Raw genomic sequence first — 20,939 nt, 5'->3', positions numbered from 1 at the left:
TTCGAAATTTTCTTGTTGACGAAACGTTATCCACGCCTCAAATAAGGACAGTACGTACGCTTAATTTCTTCAATTTGAGCGAAAGTTCTAACGTTCTAAGCTAGACGTTCTCTGAGGTGGAGTGAGGTTAGATAAGCGTTCCTGGAGAATGCACCTCTTAATCTTGCATAGTACTCCGAAAAGCGTGACGGAAGTAAGAGTGATTCCGGTGTTGGGCAAATTCTTATAGCAATCGCAAGAAGCGTCCATATTCTGGCTGCGAGATCCCACTTCAGAATGAGGAGCCTCTAAATAGTATATTGGAAGCAACTATACGAAAATGGGGCCTCTGTTGTGATTTGAATGCCAAAGTGACTCTGATAACATTGACATGTGATGGGGAAACACGGACTTATCGATCGATTTGGTGTCTTCATTTGGGCGTGTTTCAAGCGTTGGACTTCTCTTTCTTGGGGGTTTCTCAGGTTGTCAAGCACGTCCCGAACGGTTGTTGCACTATCTGGTTGATTGTTGAACCGTAAAAGTGTGTCAGTCAACGTAAGCGATTTAAGATTATATTGATCACGACGAGAGGTGGCAAGCGTGATGCATTCGAGCTTCGTCACTATAAGAACTGTTGTATATGGTAACGGTTTCAACACTGTATACTCCATCACGAAGGAAAATTCAAGTGGCCGCAAATCTTTCGATGATCTTGTGGATGAAATGGCTAGTCACCGTAACATCTCTATTCGGCTGCTCCTCTTAATGGAATCCGGCCATCAGTGCGTTAAAGCGGAATGAAATCATCAATGCGTCAAAGCGGAGCAAAGCCGCCAACTTTGTTGATCTTATTTGCAGGGGGTGAGGAAATGGCGGCTGCCTTGAAAGTAGATTCTTTTGGCCATAATTCTTACTCTTGTTGTATAAGGTAAAGTTTCAACTCTCCTATATGACGTTCTTCTTCTGCGAAATGAAGACACAGTCTGTATTTCAAGGTGAAATCAATCTGACGACAAATATTATCACGCGGGGTTAAGTCCTCAAAGCCAACGTTTTCCAGCGAAATTATTTTATTAAGCCCCAAAAGCTTCCGTAAGGCTGATAAAACCACACTCTTTACAATTGGGTGCTTTTGTAGGAATCGGAGATAACTGTTAGGATCACAAAGATAGACACTCGCCTTGATAGCAATAATTGGAGTAGCATCTGCAATTCCATCGAAGAAATCATAACTAAAGGCTTTAGATGCATCAAAGTATATTCCTGAAACTTGCATGTAAGTATAATATTTTTAAACACTTTGATTTTGAATTTGATTTCTGAATGGGGAAGGAGGGTTGGAGTGTAGTATAACATTGATAAAACAATGTTTCTGGGTCTACCATAATTGCTCATAGCACTTGCACTTCTTTTTTTACGAGTAACTAGCATGAAAGCTACTGCTGGTATTCCTCATATAATTGCGAAATGCATGTCACGAAGTCATATATATGAAGTTTATTTTGATATATTGCAATACCCGCTTATTGATGGGCATCTTCAAACATTCATTAAACTTTATTTTCAATGCTTTGCCCGGATACTATTGTCTTACAGAATTTGACACTGTTAATGCTGTTCAGAAATCAGTGCGACATTTATTAGGAGGAACCACTGGCAGTAAGTAGGTCACACCTCAAAAAAGGTATGAATTCTATTCCTGGTTATTTCCCGCTGATTCCTCCTCTTGAAAGACTAATACTTGCTTCAAAGAGTAGTAGTAACAAGTTAACTGGAAATATCAGCCGTGGTTAGTCACTCCACAATTTCTTTTTAGCTAGCTTAGTCGGGTGAGTTCTTCAAGTAGTTCTTCAGTAGTGAAATTATTTCACGCAAATAAGACTGCTAATCTGAAAACTTTCCAGGCCATCGGCTTTGTCTTTAACGCGGGTTTGATGACCTTATTAGATTTTCCTTCCGGGATCGATTGTTACCCAAATCTAGTAGATATTATCGGATTATTATCTCCTTTACTTCATTAGCTAATTCATTACCAATTACCTTGTTGGGCTTGCTGGCAGGTCACTAATCAGTATCTCATCAGAAGTTAAGTTGCTTGCTAGTGGATATCCATAGCCCAAAGGTTCTTCTTAGCTAAAATTAAATTACCTGGTGGTCGCTGTGGATCGGATAATCCTCATTAGAATGCTAAAAAAAATTATATAACACTATATCGCTAATAAATGTTACTCCCACAGCTGAACCAAGTACTGGTTTCCGGTATGTATCTTCATACATTACTTTCGTTGGCCAGCACCACGTTTAACTACACATAACTAACGCTAACCTAACATTGGGTTTCCAGACTGCCGAACCCTAGCAAAATAAGATTTGAATGAACTTAGCTGCTATACATATATATATATCATATATATATATATATATATATAAAGCCCACTGACCCTCTTCCCACTCAACTGCACCATGGGGCGACCAACCTAACGATGGGCTGAAGGCGACATCCAAAAGTTAGCATCACAGCGATGATGCATTTTAACGCAAAGTGTGTGCGACCATGCGAAAAAGTTTTGCTACATCCCGATTGTCGCAAACACTTCAAGCAATGACGCGATGGTTCTACACTATAGCGACATGGATCTTAAATCGAAGACAGTACGGATCAAGACTGAAACCCACTAGGTCAGGTTGTTACCGGACAGGACTCTTCGGGCTATAGCACAGGCTGCAAGGATAACTGCTTTTTACATCTCCATGTATAGTCCAGCCCTAAGATCGAGCGTTTTCAGCACTTTATGTGAATTCTGGGGGACTAATCCCGTCGCTGAAATTACCACTGGGACTACTTCGATCTTTTGTAGTCTCCAAGTCTGCTTTATATCGTCCACTAAGGGTTCGTAGTTCCAGATTTTTTCGTGCTGTTTTTCAACAGTGTTCCGGTCCAACGGTACGGCTACATCGATTATGAAGCACGCTCGTTCTTCCTTCAGAAGCAAAACTAGATAGGGGCTGTTGTGATTAACACTATGGCCGGTGGCAATAGTGTGATCCCACAGTAGTTTGACCCGATCATTTCCCAAGATTCTCTGCGAAGCATAGGATGGTAGGTTGCCACTAAGTTCAACGCAAGGTTATGATAGAGAATCTTGCAGACGGAGTTATGACGACTGTTGAACTCGGTACTGCTCAACATCCTCTACGCAGATGTTATGTGCTGGATGGTCTCCTCTTCACAGTTGCATAACCTACAACTGGAGTTGGTGATTGAGGAGTCGTGAATAATGCACCGTTTAAATTTTTTGTTGGGAACGAAGCATCCTGAATTGAAGTTAGGAATGCTTCGGTCTCATAGAAAAGTACACCATTACTCAACCATTTGTTGGAGGCTTCGATGTCAATGCCTAACAACAACAAATTTTTTATATAACCTCCGTGAATGGGTTTCTCTTTCCACATGTCGACCTTCTGTTGGACTGAAGTAACATGCGAGATGAGATCCCATGCTCTGTTTCTTAAGTTCAAAGGAGATAATTTCTTATCTGCCTTGACGGTAGCCTGATGTATTTGGCTAGAGGATTGTTTCTCATAGAAAAACTCACGAAGAGAATGCACTTCCTCCTTGATGACGTGGGCTAGTGATCCTCAATTTTTCAGTAGCTCTATTGTCCATGTTGTTGTTTGCAAGAACTGTCCTTACCCGTCGATTGACAGATTCTAAATCCGTATTACTCCACTGTATCACATCGAAAATATATAGAAGGGTGGGAATGGCGAAGCTGTTGCTCGCCATGATTTTATTTTTCCGGCACAGCTCAGTTTTAAGGGCAAAATCCAGATGCCGTTTAATTCCCCCAACAACTTTGATTTAATTATTGCCACAGCGGGTGTTGTTGCTTGCAATATGCCGAGGTATTTGTAGACGTCGTCTGAATTCATACCCTGGATGTTATTTTGGCTGTATCCTTCGTTGTCGGTGTGTTTTCCCCGGACAATTGTTTTTATGTGACATTTCTCCAAACTGAACTGCATGCCGATATCCCTGCTGAAGTGGATGGTGATGTCCAGCAAGGAACAAAGTTGGTTCTCGTCTTTGGCATACAATTTGATATCGTCAATATATATTAAATGACATAATATGCATTTCGACAATATGCCATATTTGACTTGGAACCCATATTTGCTTTCATGCAAAAGATGGGATAGTGGATTCAAAGCCAAACAAAACCACAGTGGGCTTAGAGAGTCGTCTTGGGAAATTCTACGCCTGATTGGTATCTCTTCTGATGTTTGTGAGGATACCGATAGCTTCGTGCTCGAATTGTTCATCACTGTTCTCAGAAGAAGAACGACATTCGGGTTGATTTTGTACAAGCGTAACACTTGTGGTAACCACGAATGTGATACGGAGTCAAAGGCTGATTTATAATCGATGTAGGCTGTCGAGATATTTCGTTTTTGATAGACAGCCTGCTTTACAGCGACCGTATCGATTATAATCTGTTCTTGATAGCCTCGGAAGCCTTTTGCGCGTCCTTTCTGATTCTCAGCTATCAATTTATGAACATCAAGATGTTTTGAGATGTTCGCGCACAGAACTGAAGTGAAGACCGCGAAGATTGTAGTAAGACAAGTAATTAGAAGACATCTTGAAGGGCAAGAGGCACCCTATTCCTTGGAGACGCGGAAAGTTATCCCATTGGTGAAAAATTCTAGAACTAAATCAGTATCGGCAATCATGTAATTAAATTGATTTGCCAATATCCTGTGAGTGCTCTTCAGTGCGCTTCAGCCAGAAGTTGTGAACCTTGTCAACTCCTCACGCCTTCCAGTTACCAGCTTGTCAAGGACTGTTTCTACGTCGACTTCAGTTACGTTGAGCATGGTTATTTCGGGGAGGGCCTCGCATAAACGCATAAGGTGTGGGATCCACTTTGCTTCTAAATTGCAATTCGCTCCAAACACTTCTCCAGAAGTTTTCTGCCTGATCCAGATTGAGGTTACTTTCCCTACCTGAGTTAGTGAGATTTTTGTAGAATCCCAGTTGATTCTGGAAGAACAAGGTGTTGTTTGTCCTCCGCTGAAAGCTTTTTTGATACATACAGGTGCGATTGGAGCATACTGCAAGTTTCTACCTCAGCACCTCGAGGATTTCTTCGATTGGCATATCATTGGACAGATGGTAGTTTTCAATGATGTTCGCAACGCATCTTTGCACTCTTGGTGATGGATTTCCAAAGAGTGCTTGCGTGACACGACCAACCTCCTTTCTCAACTTTTTGACTCTTTTGTTGAGTCGAAACACCCAGAACGGTAAAGTCCTTCTGTGCATACCTCTGTCATTCGGTCTAAGATGTTGATTATGGAGACGAATAACCGTGGCAGCTGCAACGTAGATCAGGCTGTGAACCTCTTTAGCAGTAACCTCGCTAGCCAAACGATCTGCCAAAATTCTTTCAACGGCAGGAATGATGTTAGTAGTTGCCGAAGTAAACTTCAGTTTTGGGATCTTTGGCCTAGCGTCTGGGAGAATCTCAGCATACTCTGTGAATTCGACCTGGAATACGGTCAAAGCCTCATTATAAATTGGGTCGACATCCCCAGTCACTAAGCTTCTCCTGGTTACTAGGTTCATGGAGTGCCTTATAAGTGGTGTATTCGTGTTGCTCCTTTGTTCAGCCCGTAGGGCAACTCGATTATTTTTCACTATCACCCGGTATTGATTGACAACGTTTTGCTCCGGAACATGACTTAGTTCCGGGAACCGGGTTATGAACGCGTCATGCAGTCCGTGTCTGTACCCGGATGGATTCCGTTCCAAATCCGGGACACGGTAATAAGCGCGGACGATAAATTCGTTAAGTTGGTTCGTCCAAACCATATGACGCCTAGGTTTGCCGTCCCTGGTGGTTGACGGCATAACCACCAAAACATCCAAGGGCAAAGAGTCGCTCTGGTGTTGTTGAACGACCCTTAACCATGTTGGGTACTGTCTTCGTGTCCCTGGGGCCCCATCAAAAGAATTTGAAATATTATCCCCGCTCGTCCCGCTAGTGTTGAGGAGGCAGTCAACCTTGCAACAGAGCCCCAATGTTGCAATGGCCCAGAGTTACCTCCAAAGGTAGGGAAAGTATTTGGAGAGGAGCCGTTGAAATACAGTGTAACGTCACTGCAATTCATCCGATAGGTGCGTCGATCTCTTCACCCCGGATTACGGGTTTGTTAAGGAGGTTTACTCCCCCTGAAAGGGAAGAATCGGTAAGGTAGGACGAACACAAAGGGAAACATTCTGCTTGCGATATTCGTAGCTGACCCGATGGGTCATGTTATTATCCGCAACTCGGCTACTTATTTACAAGATTAACTTGCGACATTCGTAGCTGACCCGGTGGGTTATGTCATTATCCGCAACCCATGACACGCGCCTGGTCGCATGCAGCTCTGCGTTTGCAACTCTGGTGAGGATAAACCTGGTACGCCAGGGATATATATATATATATATATACCACCTATCATAGCTAACATAAAGCCGCCCTTTGTGATTGTGTATGATTTGGCCGCCAAACGTTCACGTTACGGCTCTTCCAGTCTAATTCACAGTCCACACACCATTGCAATAATTTCTGTAGGATTCGGAAGTGGCCTAGGAGTGGATATTTAGTGCTAGCAACAATGTACCAGGCAGAGCGTCAGACAGACCGATAGTAAAGCAGTTTCAATCAAGCTTTTTAACCAAAACCTTGGAAGATTTCTTACAAACATTGCGATTAACAATGCGTTTAGTCGTATTTGTACAAAACCCATGAAGTATATGCATTTGGTATGTCGGATTACCCACTGTTATATCAGTGTTTTGGACTGCAGTGCATTTACACCGAAGGGACAAATTTGAGCTTCTGTAACTTTGCCAGCATTTCAGATTTTCGCCAAACGTGGGGATATCATGCTTCATACTATAGTTTATATTACTACAGACTTTCATGACTAATTATGAATAATTTTAAGAGGGGTTTCCAGTCAAGTTCCCGAAAATATAGTAATATGCTATTATTAACTTGATTTTAGGTGATATAGGTGGAAGGTATTTTGAGACCTAGATTTTGTATAGGCGCATTATTGTGAATTTTTTTTAGATTTTTCGGTTCTGTAGTTTCTGAGAATGGGTCCGTAAAAGAAATGATCACTTTCGACCCTCTACATTACCCCTTCCCACCAAATGTCAAAACGAAGACTCACTTCGGAAAGTACTTACCAATACCCTTCATTTTATACTCTACATGACTATATTCGGTAAAATTACTCATTTGCATATATAAGTTGTCCACCAAAATAGACTTTGTGACCACCAGCTTCTCTGTTTTCCAAGTCATGCTGTTCATTTACTTATGAATTGCACTCTAACTAAACATCCATACATACAAGTATCATCAAATTTATTGCATCATATCCGGAACGTGTTATTTTCCCATTTTCAACCTAAGACTCCTCCCCAGGGATATTCCCCTGCGGAATGCCTTTTAAATCACGCGCTTGTAAATGCGAAAGGAAGGGAAGAAATGAAAAAATTATGTCACTTACTCTTAATAGGTTTACTTTATTGACTTGGTCTGAGCCTCATCCGACTTGAAATGTCGCTTGGAATATTTATTTTTTTCCAGGCCCGCGTCCTATTGATGGCGACCACCATGGCAAGAGGATTGCCGCAACCATGCTTCTAATCCCAACAAAAACAAATTTCATGTATGATTTTATTTTTACACCTTGGCTTAACGCTTAAGTACTAATCGTTCTTAGCTTCCCAGCATCTTTTTACGACCTAATGCCTTTACGCAAGCTATGAGGATTGTTACAAGAGATATCTATATTTGTATGTACGTATATGAGCCTGTAACGCTCTATTTTAAAAGTATAACTTTGTATCCCGAGCATTTTTATATGATAATTATGATCAGACTTTATGATTATTTATTATTGTCTCGCTACGTTATAGACATCTAAAAATAATTACATTTATGCATATAAGTGAAAATCTACGCTAAAATTTTAATTATTAACAATAAATTATGTTCAAAATTAGATTTAAAGCGATGGCACGCGTGAATGAGTGCTTTCCGAGTGTCATCCTGTGACGACTCTTATTGCACTTGTGGTCCACATTTCTGCTGCATTGTTGATATTTGTTGAAAATTATTTACGTCCATTGACGGCGGTGTACTGTTGATACTTTGTACTATTAAATTTAAACATTCGAGGCTTGAACCGTTCAGCGTGGGGGACGGACTGCTGTAATCTGAAAATATACAGAAGAAAATAAAGCTGTTTTTAATGTTCGGTTTCATTTTATAAATTATGAAACTAAAATTTTGAAGGCACAGTGATGAACCATTAAAACTAAAACTAAAAATAACTAGCCACTGTTCAGAGGTTGCGAGAAGCTAAAAGCATAAGACATCATCAGATATTAAGATAAGAACCACCAAGTATTGTAGCTTTCAGACCAGAGCCAATTCCGCAATTAAAGAGTATAAACATATGATAATTAGTAGCAAAATTCCATTGAAAACGTTCTAATTAAAAATCAGCTTAGAATATCATTGAAACTACCCAAATTTAGATGTTTGCAAATTATGTGGAAAATGTCTATACATTTGATGGCATTCCTAATTTCCTAATCATGAGGATAAAAAGCTATAAATGAATGGCAATTGATTGTTAAAATTCCCTCCGCTGCAATATTGTAGACTAATTGAAAAGATATGGTGTTGATACATTGTTAATTTCATTGATTTAATAATAATGCTTTCGTTTGTTTTTTTTCTATTACTATTTGCGAAGAATCCCCCAAGGTTAATAACTTTCCAAAAATAAGGAAATACTTTTCAGTACATTTGAAAGGTTACTGAAGTTTGCGGACCATACAGGAAGACATGGGCCTTTTCACATAAATGCTTTCAATAACATTCACTTACTCCGTAATTGTATAATGATTTCATTCCAAGTGTAAGCATAAGCAACTTTATACAATATATATAAACATATGTCCATATGACCACTTCAGCAGGCTCGCCGAAGCACTATTATTTACCGAATTCCAAAGAGCGAATATAGAATTCTTGAAAATGGATCCTTTGCATAAGCCAGGTTCTATGCATCTCCAGCAACTCAGAGTATTCTATCTCCAATCAATGATCAGATTGCATCTCGGCTGTGTGCTATTATGTCGCTGTTACAACTACAATCACTTGTGTATTGTGGTGCCGTTGCGGCTGTCAGATTGCACGGCCAGAAGATTCGCTTTCGCGTTTCTTGTTTGAGTGACCAAAGAGATCCACCATGGAAAATTCATCGGCAGAGGATTTACAGAAACTACGCCATCCCAAGTGCAACACTCGTAGTTGAATTTCTGGACACACTAAAGTAGAAACTTTCTTTTGTATGCAGCCGGTTAACACGATATGACGAAAGTAACTCCAGACGTGTCCAGAATGCAACATACGCGAGGAACAAGCGGAGTATTTCAGAACACTCAACGATTCTCAACAGAGCGTCCGTAGCGTAGTTTTCGGTGATGGAAGTGAAAGAATATTGGGGTGGACTTGGGGGGCTACCCGCCAGCATGCTAAGTAGATCACCGTGGAGGGCACCCGTCATGCCACAACATCTGGCATGAATTTTGCGGATGTATCGAAGGGGAGGTTCAACGAGCCATAAATACCTCGAAAAACTGGAAGGTTCCCGGTCTGCATCGGGTACAGAATTTCTGGTATAAAAAATTTACCAGTATGGACAGTCGGTTGGCATATAGCACAAATCAGATCATTAGTCGACTGGAGGTATTTCCACCCTTCCTCACTGCGGGAATTACCTACCTTGTCCCAAAAAAGGGCACGATGTAGGACCCCGCAGACACAAGAGCGATTACTTGCTTACCAACCCTCTACAAATTCATAACAGCCATTATTAATAGAAGCACCTCGAGACCAACAACATTTTGTCCGAGGAGCAGAAGGACTGTCGAGCCGGGTTAAGAGCTTCCAAAGAGCGTGCGCTCAACTGAGGGTACCATGCCCCAGAATCGACCAGTATATGGAGGGGCATCTTCCAAGGGGATTCATTGAGTTCTGTTTGGATTTGCATGGCACTGAACCCCCTTTCATGGCTACTGAATGAAGCTCAAAGACATGGTTTTGCAATAAAATATGGCATACGTGTTAAATGCGAGCTGGCCCACGTGAGATACTTAAATGACACCAAGTTGTATGCTGGTACTGACGACCACCTTTGAAGTCTATTGCGAATAGTAGACACGTTCAGCCGTGATATTCGGATGGAATTTGGATTAGACAAGTGTCGAGCCCAAGCAATCCGCACAGGTTATCACGAGCAGCATGCCGGATATTGCATTGGTGACCTCCACATCCAAGCTGTGACAAAGACAGATTTCTACAAATACCCCGGAATTCTGCAAAGAACCCGTGCTCAAGCTGGTGATCTGAAGGATGCTCTGCTGGTAATAAAATCACATCTCTTACTTTTACAACAAAGAGCAGGTGAGTTCCTTGCCCGCGGCTGTTTGTAAGGCAGACTGTGGGCTGACACAACTTAACTTGAAGGATTGATGTTTTAATCCTCTCTATGTAGTAAAGTCCGGCCAAGAGAGGATCGATAAATGAAAGCCGAAGGCAATGCATGGTGCATTGTCTTTGGCAGCCATTTTTCGATTTGCATTTATATAACAAATTGCTCTGTGCCGGGCAGCCCTTTGCTGAAACAGAGGGATTTATGTGTGCAATTCAGGACGGCGTGGGCACCACCCGGGAATTATAAAAAGTTCATAATGAAAGAGCAGATGGAGAATGGTTCAGCGTTAGAGACTTTGGAGCATCTCATTTCTGGCTGCACTGTAATAGCACCGATGCAATATAGGCACATGCATAATGCTGTATATAAGACGATTCATCAAAACGTTGCATACAGGCATAGGCTGACCACGAGAACGTGTCCGGTTTAGCGATGTGAGCCGCCGGCAGTACTTGATAGTTCTGCTTACAGTATGTATTAGGACCGGCAAGTTCTAACTGATCGCCACGTAACACACAACAAGCCTGATGTGCTGTTGGTTGACAAGACGGGTCACTCCGCGTATACTATTGAGTTTGCTATCTCCCATAATAGCAACATTGAATGGAAATACGTGGAAAAGAAAGAGAACTATGAGCCCTTGGGACGGGAAATCAAGGAAATTTGGCATCTAGAAAAAGTGGTTGCAGTTCCAATAGTATTGTCAGCTACAGGTATTATACCTAAATTCCTCATGGCCTCCCTTGATGTCCTGGACCTCTCACACAGTCTGGTTCAAATCGTGTGGAAGTACACCACTCTGTATACGTGCTCATTGTTGCGAGGAGTTCACGTTGGATTCTCCCATTAACATTACCACCGACCACTATCACCAGCGCCCCTTTGTCTTTTGAATAATAGGATCATCCGAGCAATAAATGCTTGGCACTTAGTGCTTATATTAGGTAAAACCCAGCAGCTGCCCAGATTGTTTCAACTCTGAAAACAATAATTTTGTTTTGCTACACCTTGGCTTAGGTGTAGCTATCATAACAAGAGTTAAGAGATGGCGAAAACGGTGAATTGGGGTACCAATCGCCCCGCCTGGTTTTCACTACCTTGGAAGAAAGAGGCTCTGCCTAGATAGACTTACTTTTTAACTTTCCCCGTCAAAACTAAAGCCATGGCTATGTAAAAAAAAACTTTACAAGGAAACAAGAAAAACTATAAACAATATTGACGGCAATTCAAGCCAACCCCCGAAATTAATTTACGGAAAAACTAGGTATAAATTCACATTTCCTATACACTCTGCCCTCAGTGGATGGACCAACGCAGGTCGTTTTTGTTAACATAGCTGTGACTGTTCCAATCACTAACAGCTAACACTAAAGTCTTGCCTGCAGGCAACGATCGCAAACAGCCTTTAGGCAAACCACAACTCTCCAATTGTTCCAAGACTGAGAGAAGAAGTCCTTGACAATCCCAAATCGACCAGCATCAAAGAAGGCTCATTTACCATCGATTGAAGCTTCAATTGCAGCCATAGATGGGTCGTTTATGACTATAGCACCATCGCACCACCCCATACACGGTTTCTATTCGGTAAACTGCTCATTTCACCCAGAAAAACCTGAGAAATTTAACAATTCATCATGAAAATCCACTCACTGTGAGGTCAAAACCTAAATTGAACCGTGCGTGTGTAAAAGCCTTGATTGATTGTTTTTTGTTCGTTGCATGGGAATTCCAACCGCATTGAAACCTAATCAAACCAATTCGAGTCGTGAGAGCATTCAGTTCTATACGGTTTAAATTAGGTGCCCAGTAGACACCCAACTGAAGCCAAAACACTGTTTCACACTCAGCAGCGATCGAAACTTAACCTAAAATTAACTGAAGCGTATGGAACTGTATACACATGAAACGTGCCCAACGTGGATGCATATCGCTTCGTCGTCTAACATGACTCTAGTCAGAAAATTTTTGCATCTTACGGCTCAGTTTTTCAAATAGAAGCATGAACGAATGACTCAAACAGTATTGTTCCTTCTTATGGAGGACTACGTGACGAATCTTGAAAAAGATTACTGAGCTGAGCGTTCAGCAACTGCTTCTTCTAGCTTCCGAACAAGGAACGAAGTAGCGTTGAAGTTATGAAATGTCGATATTTTGAATACTCCTGCTTACTGTTTAATGCTACTTCTTAGATCCCGCTATTCTCTCTCTGGGCTCCCGCAAGGCTTATCTTGGCTTATCTCCTATGTCATGACAAGTCCCCTTGCTGGCAGAGAATATTCCTTGGCGCAACAATCCATATTGGATCAGGGTCTTGAAGTGTGTTAGAGCACTTCATTCAAGACCGTAACGGTACACTACCGTACACTGTAGGCGGCAATCTGGTCAGCATTGGGCTCAACCGAGATTATTACCCTGATTTGACTCAGGTACCCATTCACAGCTGAGTCGACAAGTATCCGACATCCGGTCACGATAACAAATCCCTCTGCCACCAGTGAGATTTGAACCGGATTTCCTGGAGTTTAGTTTCCTATTATGGTGCAAATGAAGGCATACCATGGTAGCGTCATATCTGTACCTGAGTTACACGCTGACACAGATGACCTTGCTTTTCAATCGCCATTCCCTTCCGCTCGTGACCTAATTCTACAGCCGTCAGAAAAGCCCTAGTAAACCAGCCAACCATTTAATTTTTTTACTTTCGGTTCTCAATTTCTTCGTTTTCAAAGCCGAGAAAGATGGATAGATGATCACTATGGGTATATTGCTTATTCACTAGTCAGACCACCCGTCCCACTAGATACTGAGGGATATTAGGTCGGCTATCGAGCTTGACTATCTCCCTTCAAAGGTGGTGCGGTTGCAGTGCGATGTTCAGCTCCGCATAGGTTTCAAATGGGATACGATTCTTCCTGTTCGTTCTCGGCTTCCTTATTCCTCACATATCCCTCACACACGTATCACTGGCACTATTTTCATGTCCTTCCCCCACGTCTAAATTCGACTCTAGAATCGTTTATGAGAGCAGGTCCTTGGCTGCAGTAGTTGGGATTGATTTGTATCATTGTTATTTAGCCATGAGACCCTGCTTCCTCTTATAGATATATTGGAAAACTTCCACCTTTTGATCACACTCTATCTGTCTATTCATGGTTTTTGAATGTATGAAAGAAAGTAGCAGATTATTTTTTTAAAAGGGACAACCCTAGTATATTTGATCGTATATATCGATAGAACTAAACGGGTCCCCGTTAAACGCAATATATAAAAATGTAACTCATTGCATGTATGCGCGTTCACAGTCTCCATCTTTTTTACCTTTAACCTAAATTCTGCTACACAAATCATCATAGGCCTACGTGAATGACTGAAACATCCTGGCATGATTCAAGGTGAGAACCGAATAAGCGTCGGTAAAACTTCGAATTCGACTGCAATAGATAATAAGGAGATTGGAGTGAAATTCCGAAGGCCGTCATGGATAGTGTGACAATGCGGATTCGATGTGCCTGTATGACTGAGGATCGAGCCTCAAAACAGAAGCGACTTTTATTTACAATTGCATTGGGATTAGAACCGTAGAGTTGCGCCCAATTGCCAAATATTTCATGATGTATTTGAAGACATATTCCGATTAAAGAAGGTTTTTTTGGTCGCAATGTAACCTATTATATTATATTGTATTTTTTACAATATAATGCAAACTTGACAAGGAGGAGTTAGTAGGTAGGTATCAATGCCCACTCTAAGGAGACCAATTAGCATTATGGTGCACCGTTTTGATGCCACAAACTCCTAAGATCATGGCTCCTGTAGGGAGTGAAAGAGAAGGAGAATCCGACTTGCTCAAGTCTCCAGAGCCAGCTCGTAGAATTTAAGAAGAATAGCAGCTCCTTTATCCCGCAACCGGACATCTCTTTGAGGTCTCAAGTTGATTAGCTTGTCTCCGCACGCTGACCCTAGCTAGGGAAAAAGTGCCTCTCCCCTTCTCAACTTGCAGGGTTGCGAATTATAGGGTATGTCGAGTATGGCAGTCTGGTCCCATGTAAACCGCCGTAATCCTGTATACATTTGTATACATCTGGCCTAATAGCTTTCACGATCGGGTCTTAATATGGGAGGGCCAAATCCGCCTGCATTGGGTCCTAGTGGTGTGCCTTCGCCATCTAAAGGCAGTTAAGTAGTTTAAGTGAATTCTGACCTCCACAGTCGCCAAGGAGATGCAAACTGCAATGCCGAAAGGCTGTCGAGAGCAAAGCCCCGTCTGGTCAATCCGCCGAACTACTCGTTTGCCTCCGTTACCGACTGTACTGCTCTCGACGGCTATTTTCTCCTGACTGGATGAAAGCAGCTCGTCCTCCAATGACGCGCTTGGCGTCGATACCTCTTCTTCTTCTATCATTGTTTATTGATTTTAAAATTGAAACCCATGCCTTGGCCCCACGGGTATTTCCGGAAAAATTTCCACCCCGTTTAACCCCGTTTAACCCCGTTTAACCCCCCCCCCCCCCAGGGTAAGGATCTTACCCGGAACAAAAAAATACCCAAAGAATTCACAGTCTATATACTACTAGATGACCCGGCAAACGTTTTTGCCATATAAATTATTTCTAGGTAATTGCTAGTGTACACAAAAAATAACTAACTTACTGGAAGTGTGTAAGAATGTGGTATATGCGTGAAATAGGCACGGTGCGCTGTGAACGATGAGGGAATATAAAAATAACAAACCCCAAACATTATTATTTTTAAGTTATTATAATTTGCATTCCTTAAAATTATATATCATTAATTAATTACGACAGTAACACTAACAAACAATATCAATCTCTTAATGCTATACCGTGAACAATATTTTTTGTTAGCCCATCTTTAGCTAACACAAACAAACTGGATGGTTTACCCACTCGAAAGCATACCACGAATAACTGTCCGTGTGGAAAACATGGTGAAAACATGGTGTGCTCAAATCTAAGCCACAAACAGACATCGTTTGGCCTTGGGATTTGTTGATAGTCATTGCAAATGCCAATCTAATCGGAAATTGAATACGTTTGAATTGGCACATCTATAGGTATAATAGGAATCCGTGGTATTATCATAATATATTTTCACCTCAGAACTTGCCAATTTTTAAATGACTAATTGCGAACCGTTGCACAGCCGTGGCGGGTTCAAATTACGAAGCAAGATAATCGGAGATCCAACTTTCAATTGTAAATTATGCGGTTTCATGCCTGCCAAATCCAGACCCAAATCCAAATCCAAGAACTCTGTATCAATAGATTTGTATGATACCAAGTTCCCAGGCAACAACTGTTGTATCTTCAGATTTAAATTGTCAACGCCTTTACTTTTTGCCGGGAAAATTGCTCTTTCTGCAAACCACTCATGATTTATGTACTGGTGTGTACATCGGGAAATATTTGTTTAATGAGAGTATCTTGCGAATCAACGATTGTGCAGAAATCGGTCGGTAATTTTACGCATCTAGTTTCATCTATAGAAACTTTTCCATCGCCGATATCTAAGAGTTGTTTTGAGAATATCTGAGTGGACTTACAACATTACCCCACAATGGAGATGATTTTAAGCAAGCGTTGATCTCATCAGCGTATGTTGAACGTGGAATGACAGGAAGTGTTTGTACGTGTTGAGTGCTTTTGAGGTTATGTAAATCACTTGATTAACTAATCGTGCAAAATACACTCAAGATTAATAATTTTATAATTATTAATAAAATAGGGATAATTAATAGTTAATATAAGAGTTACAGTGAGATAGCAAAATGATAATTGTAAACGTTATTACTACACTTGATTCATAAACAATAAAGATAGCCGAAAACTATGTAGGGAGTGAGGGAAGTCTTATTGTATGAGAGAAATAGGAGATCGGCTTTGGTCCCATCCCTACTCCGCGCTGTTTACTGGGAAGTGACACCGGTATAACCTGGCAAATGAGTGTTGATCCAGTAAAAGCGCCGAAAATTTTAAAAATCTAGCACTGGTAACACTAAATATATATCAGGAAGGATTTTATAAATAAAAAAATTTAAGCTTAGGGAAATTTTAACAGGGAAATTCGAAATAGAGTGAAAAACATTTACAAAAAAGACGATAATTGATCAGTTATCGAGCTGGATCAAAAATGATTAAATTACTAAAAAATAGGGGTTGGTGATAGAAGGGTAAAAATTTAGGGTTGTATGTATTGTTTAATGCCACATTATAGAAAAATAAAAATAAAAAATTTTGCCCAAAAAAAATGTTAAGGCTGGACAACCCGTATCACTTAGGGCTATGAAAAATAGATAGTAGCCGATTCTCAGACCTACTGAATATGCAGATAAAATTTCAAAAAAATCGGTCAAGCCGTTTCGGAGGAGTATGGTAACTAACATTGTGACATGAGAATTTTATATTTAAGATAAGCCAAGCTCTCCATGAGCAGACAGCCCCCCGGGGCCACTTTAGCTTAGAGTCCTATTAGTATCTTTTCTAACGCAGAGAGTATGGTCCCTAAGTTTTATTCGGTTTATTTCCAAGAAGACAAAACTCCAAATACATCCATCTCCAGAGGGTGTATAAGCAAAAAAGGGGTGTAATTCTTTCTCTAAATATGGCAATATAGGGTATCAAACGGAAGTTCTCGTTTCGTACGTTTTGAAGCAGATCCTAGTTTTGACATAAGTTGCAAATGAGGAGTTCGAAGATCACATTAATATTAAGGACCAATTCATAGCAACTACCCAGCCGAAATAATCTGAAATACGAGTACTACATAATTGCATATACGCTATAAGCTACGAACAAATGAAATCATTGTACATCTAAACACCCAAATGTTCATAGTTGAAGTAGTGATCTTCCGATTTCCGATTTTTTTTAGCCATTGATCGATAAGTTAATTTGGGAAATTGGAGGAGATTCATCTGCCCCAAAACTTTCTACACGATCATATTCATGTGGTATAGTAAGAGTAAACTTTTCAATATACGACAATTACCTGATATCGGTGTGTATCTGTCGGTGTCTTTTGTAAACTGTTGCAATTTCTCCCTTAAATAACATCCGGCATATGAACTCTGAAAAGAAACAAAAATCAGATAAAAGGTTACTAAAATTAAAAATAGACTTGGAATTGATGCATCAATAAGCGAAAGCCGACAAGTTCGTTAATACCCTTCCCAACTTTTATCTGTATCGCCCAAAATAAAACCCATGAACCAACGAATTAGGAATTTCCGAAGTAGTGGAGACAACGTCAATGTGGAATAATTCTAGTCTTAGTCAAAAGCAGGAAAATTTTAGCCGTTAAATTAATTGACAATTTAGAACTCAAAAATCTGCTTTCAGATGCAAAACTACTCATAAGAATGTAAGAATGTATATAAAGGGACGAACTATTCAACTTCCATAGTAAGCATTACTGTGCAGTGCACAGTGGCCAATTATTGAATTCCTGAATCTCTAAATAGAACAGCGTAATCAGAAGATGTATCGAAATTGGATAGAGTAATTGCAAGAATGCTATTTTGAATGCAAATTGCAATCGAATGTATGCTGCACTTTCCGTAATTGCATGGCGATGTCAAAAGTCGACATGTAAATATTCGAAGTGTTCGCCTTTTCAACAGAGCCCGCCAGAGTCATTTTGCGCACTTCTAACTCTAGTAGTGCGGCAAGAATAGGGTGATTTATAGCCGGGGATACCACCTAGTCTGATGGGCGTATTGTTGCTGCAGGTGAAGGGGTGTTCAAGTTCATAGTGTGTTTAAGATCAACAGGAACTCGTGGTCAACTACGAATCAGATAATATGAGCTGTCGGTCAATTAATCCATTGAAGGCTCTTTTTCGCTACTCTCTATGTAAGAAACGAAATTAATCCATCTCTACGTGAACAGCAACCCTCACTCCTTCAATGAAGAAAACAAGAATCAAATAAGACGGAGTGCAAATTGTATTGTGATTTAATTTATGTCCTGGTCAACTATTTAAATTAATTTCATTGGAACAAAACCGCACTTATTACTTGCCGCGTTGCTTCACACTTTCTGCCGTTGAATTCTCAGACGAACTTGTCTTTCGGATGATATGCAGTTTATCATCGCGATCCACTTAATCATTATTCATCTTCTGAACGTGTTGAAGCCTTCGCCCGAGGGGAGAAAAGGATGATGAAAATTCTGATTTCCTTGTGCTCAGAATATGGTTGCATCGCGCTGTGCACCACATATGCTTCGGCTGTAGATTAGGGGTAAGAAATCAGACCGCGATAAAAAACGAATTGTTCCCATAAATCTTAAAACTTTTGGTAATGAAGGATTACTACTTTCATTTATACTGTACTTGGCACTAATAAAGATACAATCCTAAGTACCCGACAACTTAATACTTTTGAAAATAAATTTCGAACGAGAGGATTTATGTAAGACGTGTGCAGTAAAATTGATGGCCGATTTGTTTTTAAGTGGATTAATGATGAGAATGTGATGAAGTGTAATGAGTACATCAACAGCTCATATTTTTTTAATACATGCACGGATGGTAATTTTTCCAATTTGTCCCAAAAACTGGATCTATATAAGGAAGGTTGGAATGGGTTATTCATAAGACATACGCAAAAATAAATGAAATCAATCGGATTCATTGGATTGTTATTTAGTATAGTAGAAATCTGAAATTCCAGTTTCGGAAATATTGAATCAAACTAACTCGATTGGGCACTCTCGTTGCACACACCATACTTTTCCAACCACTCTTAGGCAGTAAGAATATAGTAATTCTATTATTAGTGCGTACTTCCAGCTTCCATTTAAAAAATTTTTAAAAAAATGGAATGCATATGTGCAAATGAATCAAAATGCTAAAAGCAACCCTGCTTCCTTATCTAAAGTAGTCATAGTAACGAAGAAAGTCGCGGTCTTTGACAACGATAAAAAGCTACTCATCACCGCCCTGTCGACTTTAGATGCGCAGTTGTTATAAATTTTCCTTGTTTGCTATCCTTGGCGAACATAACACTGTATTCAGTTCCTTTTCCCTAAGATTTCCCCTCTTTTACAGGGAGGTTATTCAAATGCAGTCGGAAATTCAACTCATTGTAGGGTGGGCCCGAATAATGCCGTTATCAATCTCCAATCAAGTCAACTCTTCCGCTTTCCAATTTCTGAACGCTCCATAAGTGGCCAAGCCGAGCTTTCCCAAAAACAGGAAAGATGACGAAATTTGACGGTGCAGGTCCGCCAGTACCTAAGTACAGCTCCACTGAAACGTCCTTTCGGCACGTACTTACGTTTCTTTGCTAGCCAAGCTCAGGAAATTGATCTCATTCAGGTACAAAACTTTGCATAAAAAAGACGAATGACGGTTCCGTGCAGGACGGAGCCATCTGACATCTGATGAGTGCCTCTCTGCCCTTGGAGCAGCGCTACAGAAAGTGGCTACAAATGTTGATCACTACAGTATATATGTTCGTAAAGAAGAAGTGCCTGCAAATTATAATCACTGCCAAAATTACTTGACCGAAGTAAATGTATCATTTCTCCCGTCGTGAGTCCGTATCCATTCGATGACTTATTCCATGGCGCTAAAGTCCGAAGCCTGTCCTTGGTTGCTCGATGTTTTCGTTTCTGAACCTGAAAACCAAAAACTGACCGTAACTTAAGTTGTGTGTTCAGTCTTTTCATCTATACCGGTACTTTCGTGGTGATCGGGGGGAATTCTTATGATATCCATACGCTCTAACCAGCCTGCCCACTAGAAGTATCGAATGTTAAAATGAATGGCGCCCTCTGGCTGGTGGTATAACAGGTATAACTCACTGCTGTATATCTCATTCTCCATACCTCCAGCGTAACTGGGCCTAAGATTTGCCTGACAACTACACTTTCGAAAGTATGGATTTTTTGCTCTTCGGCCCAGACCCCCGCCCACAGAAAACCTTATATCAAGGGCCAATACTCAGAAAAATCTGAAAAACCTGCTCCCTTACAGTATCTAGACCTCTAAATACCTTAATCATAATGGATAATTTTTTAGAAAATTGGCTAGAAAAGACCCACGTTTTTGGATCATAAATGGGATAATATTAAGCATGATACCATGAAAAATTATTATTGACAAAGTTATCAAGACTCAAAATTGTTTGTTTGGTGTTTATTTATCACAACCAAATACTTGCTTTTTTGAAGAATTCGACACTTCTTTCGATTATCATTGACAACATGGTATCCCTCTATGACTCTCGCTGAAGAGTTTGTAAATCTTTTTATAAGTGGCCAAATGACATGTTTACACTAATCACACATACATGTGTGTGTGTGTGTGTCTGTGGTGGGGAGAAGCTACAGCTTCTGAGCACTCAGGCCGTGTTGGCC

At 40.6% G+C, this 20,939-nt stretch overlaps 1 protein-coding gene across 1 annotated transcript in view; it reads right to left on the bottom strand.

Moving 5' to 3' along the window:
* Positions 1 to 7,586: 7,586 nt before the first annotated feature.
* LOC119651573 (myogenic-determination protein) overlaps positions 7,587 to 20,939 on the bottom strand; it is a 113,321-nt gene continuing 99,968 nt past the window's right edge. The window contains exons 4-5 of the mRNA XM_038055208.1: positions 17,566 to 17,644; positions 7,587 to 8,266 (exon numbers count right to left, since the gene is read on the bottom strand). Coding sequence (XP_037911136.1) covers positions 8,112 to 8,266; positions 17,566 to 17,644 — 234 coding nt within the window. The 3' untranslated portion in view covers positions 7,587 to 8,111. The remainder of the gene's footprint in view (positions 8,267 to 17,565; positions 17,645 to 20,939) is intronic.

The sequence above is a fragment of the Hermetia illucens genome, chromosome 3 (genome assembly GCF_905115235.1).
Source record: "Hermetia illucens chromosome 3, iHerIll2.2.curated.20191125, whole genome shotgun sequence".
NCBI classification, from domain to species: Eukaryota; Metazoa; Arthropoda; class Insecta; order Diptera; family Stratiomyidae; genus Hermetia; species Hermetia illucens.
Note: the sequence above shows the minus strand (reverse complement) of the source record. Positions and strands in the feature narration are given on the sequence as shown.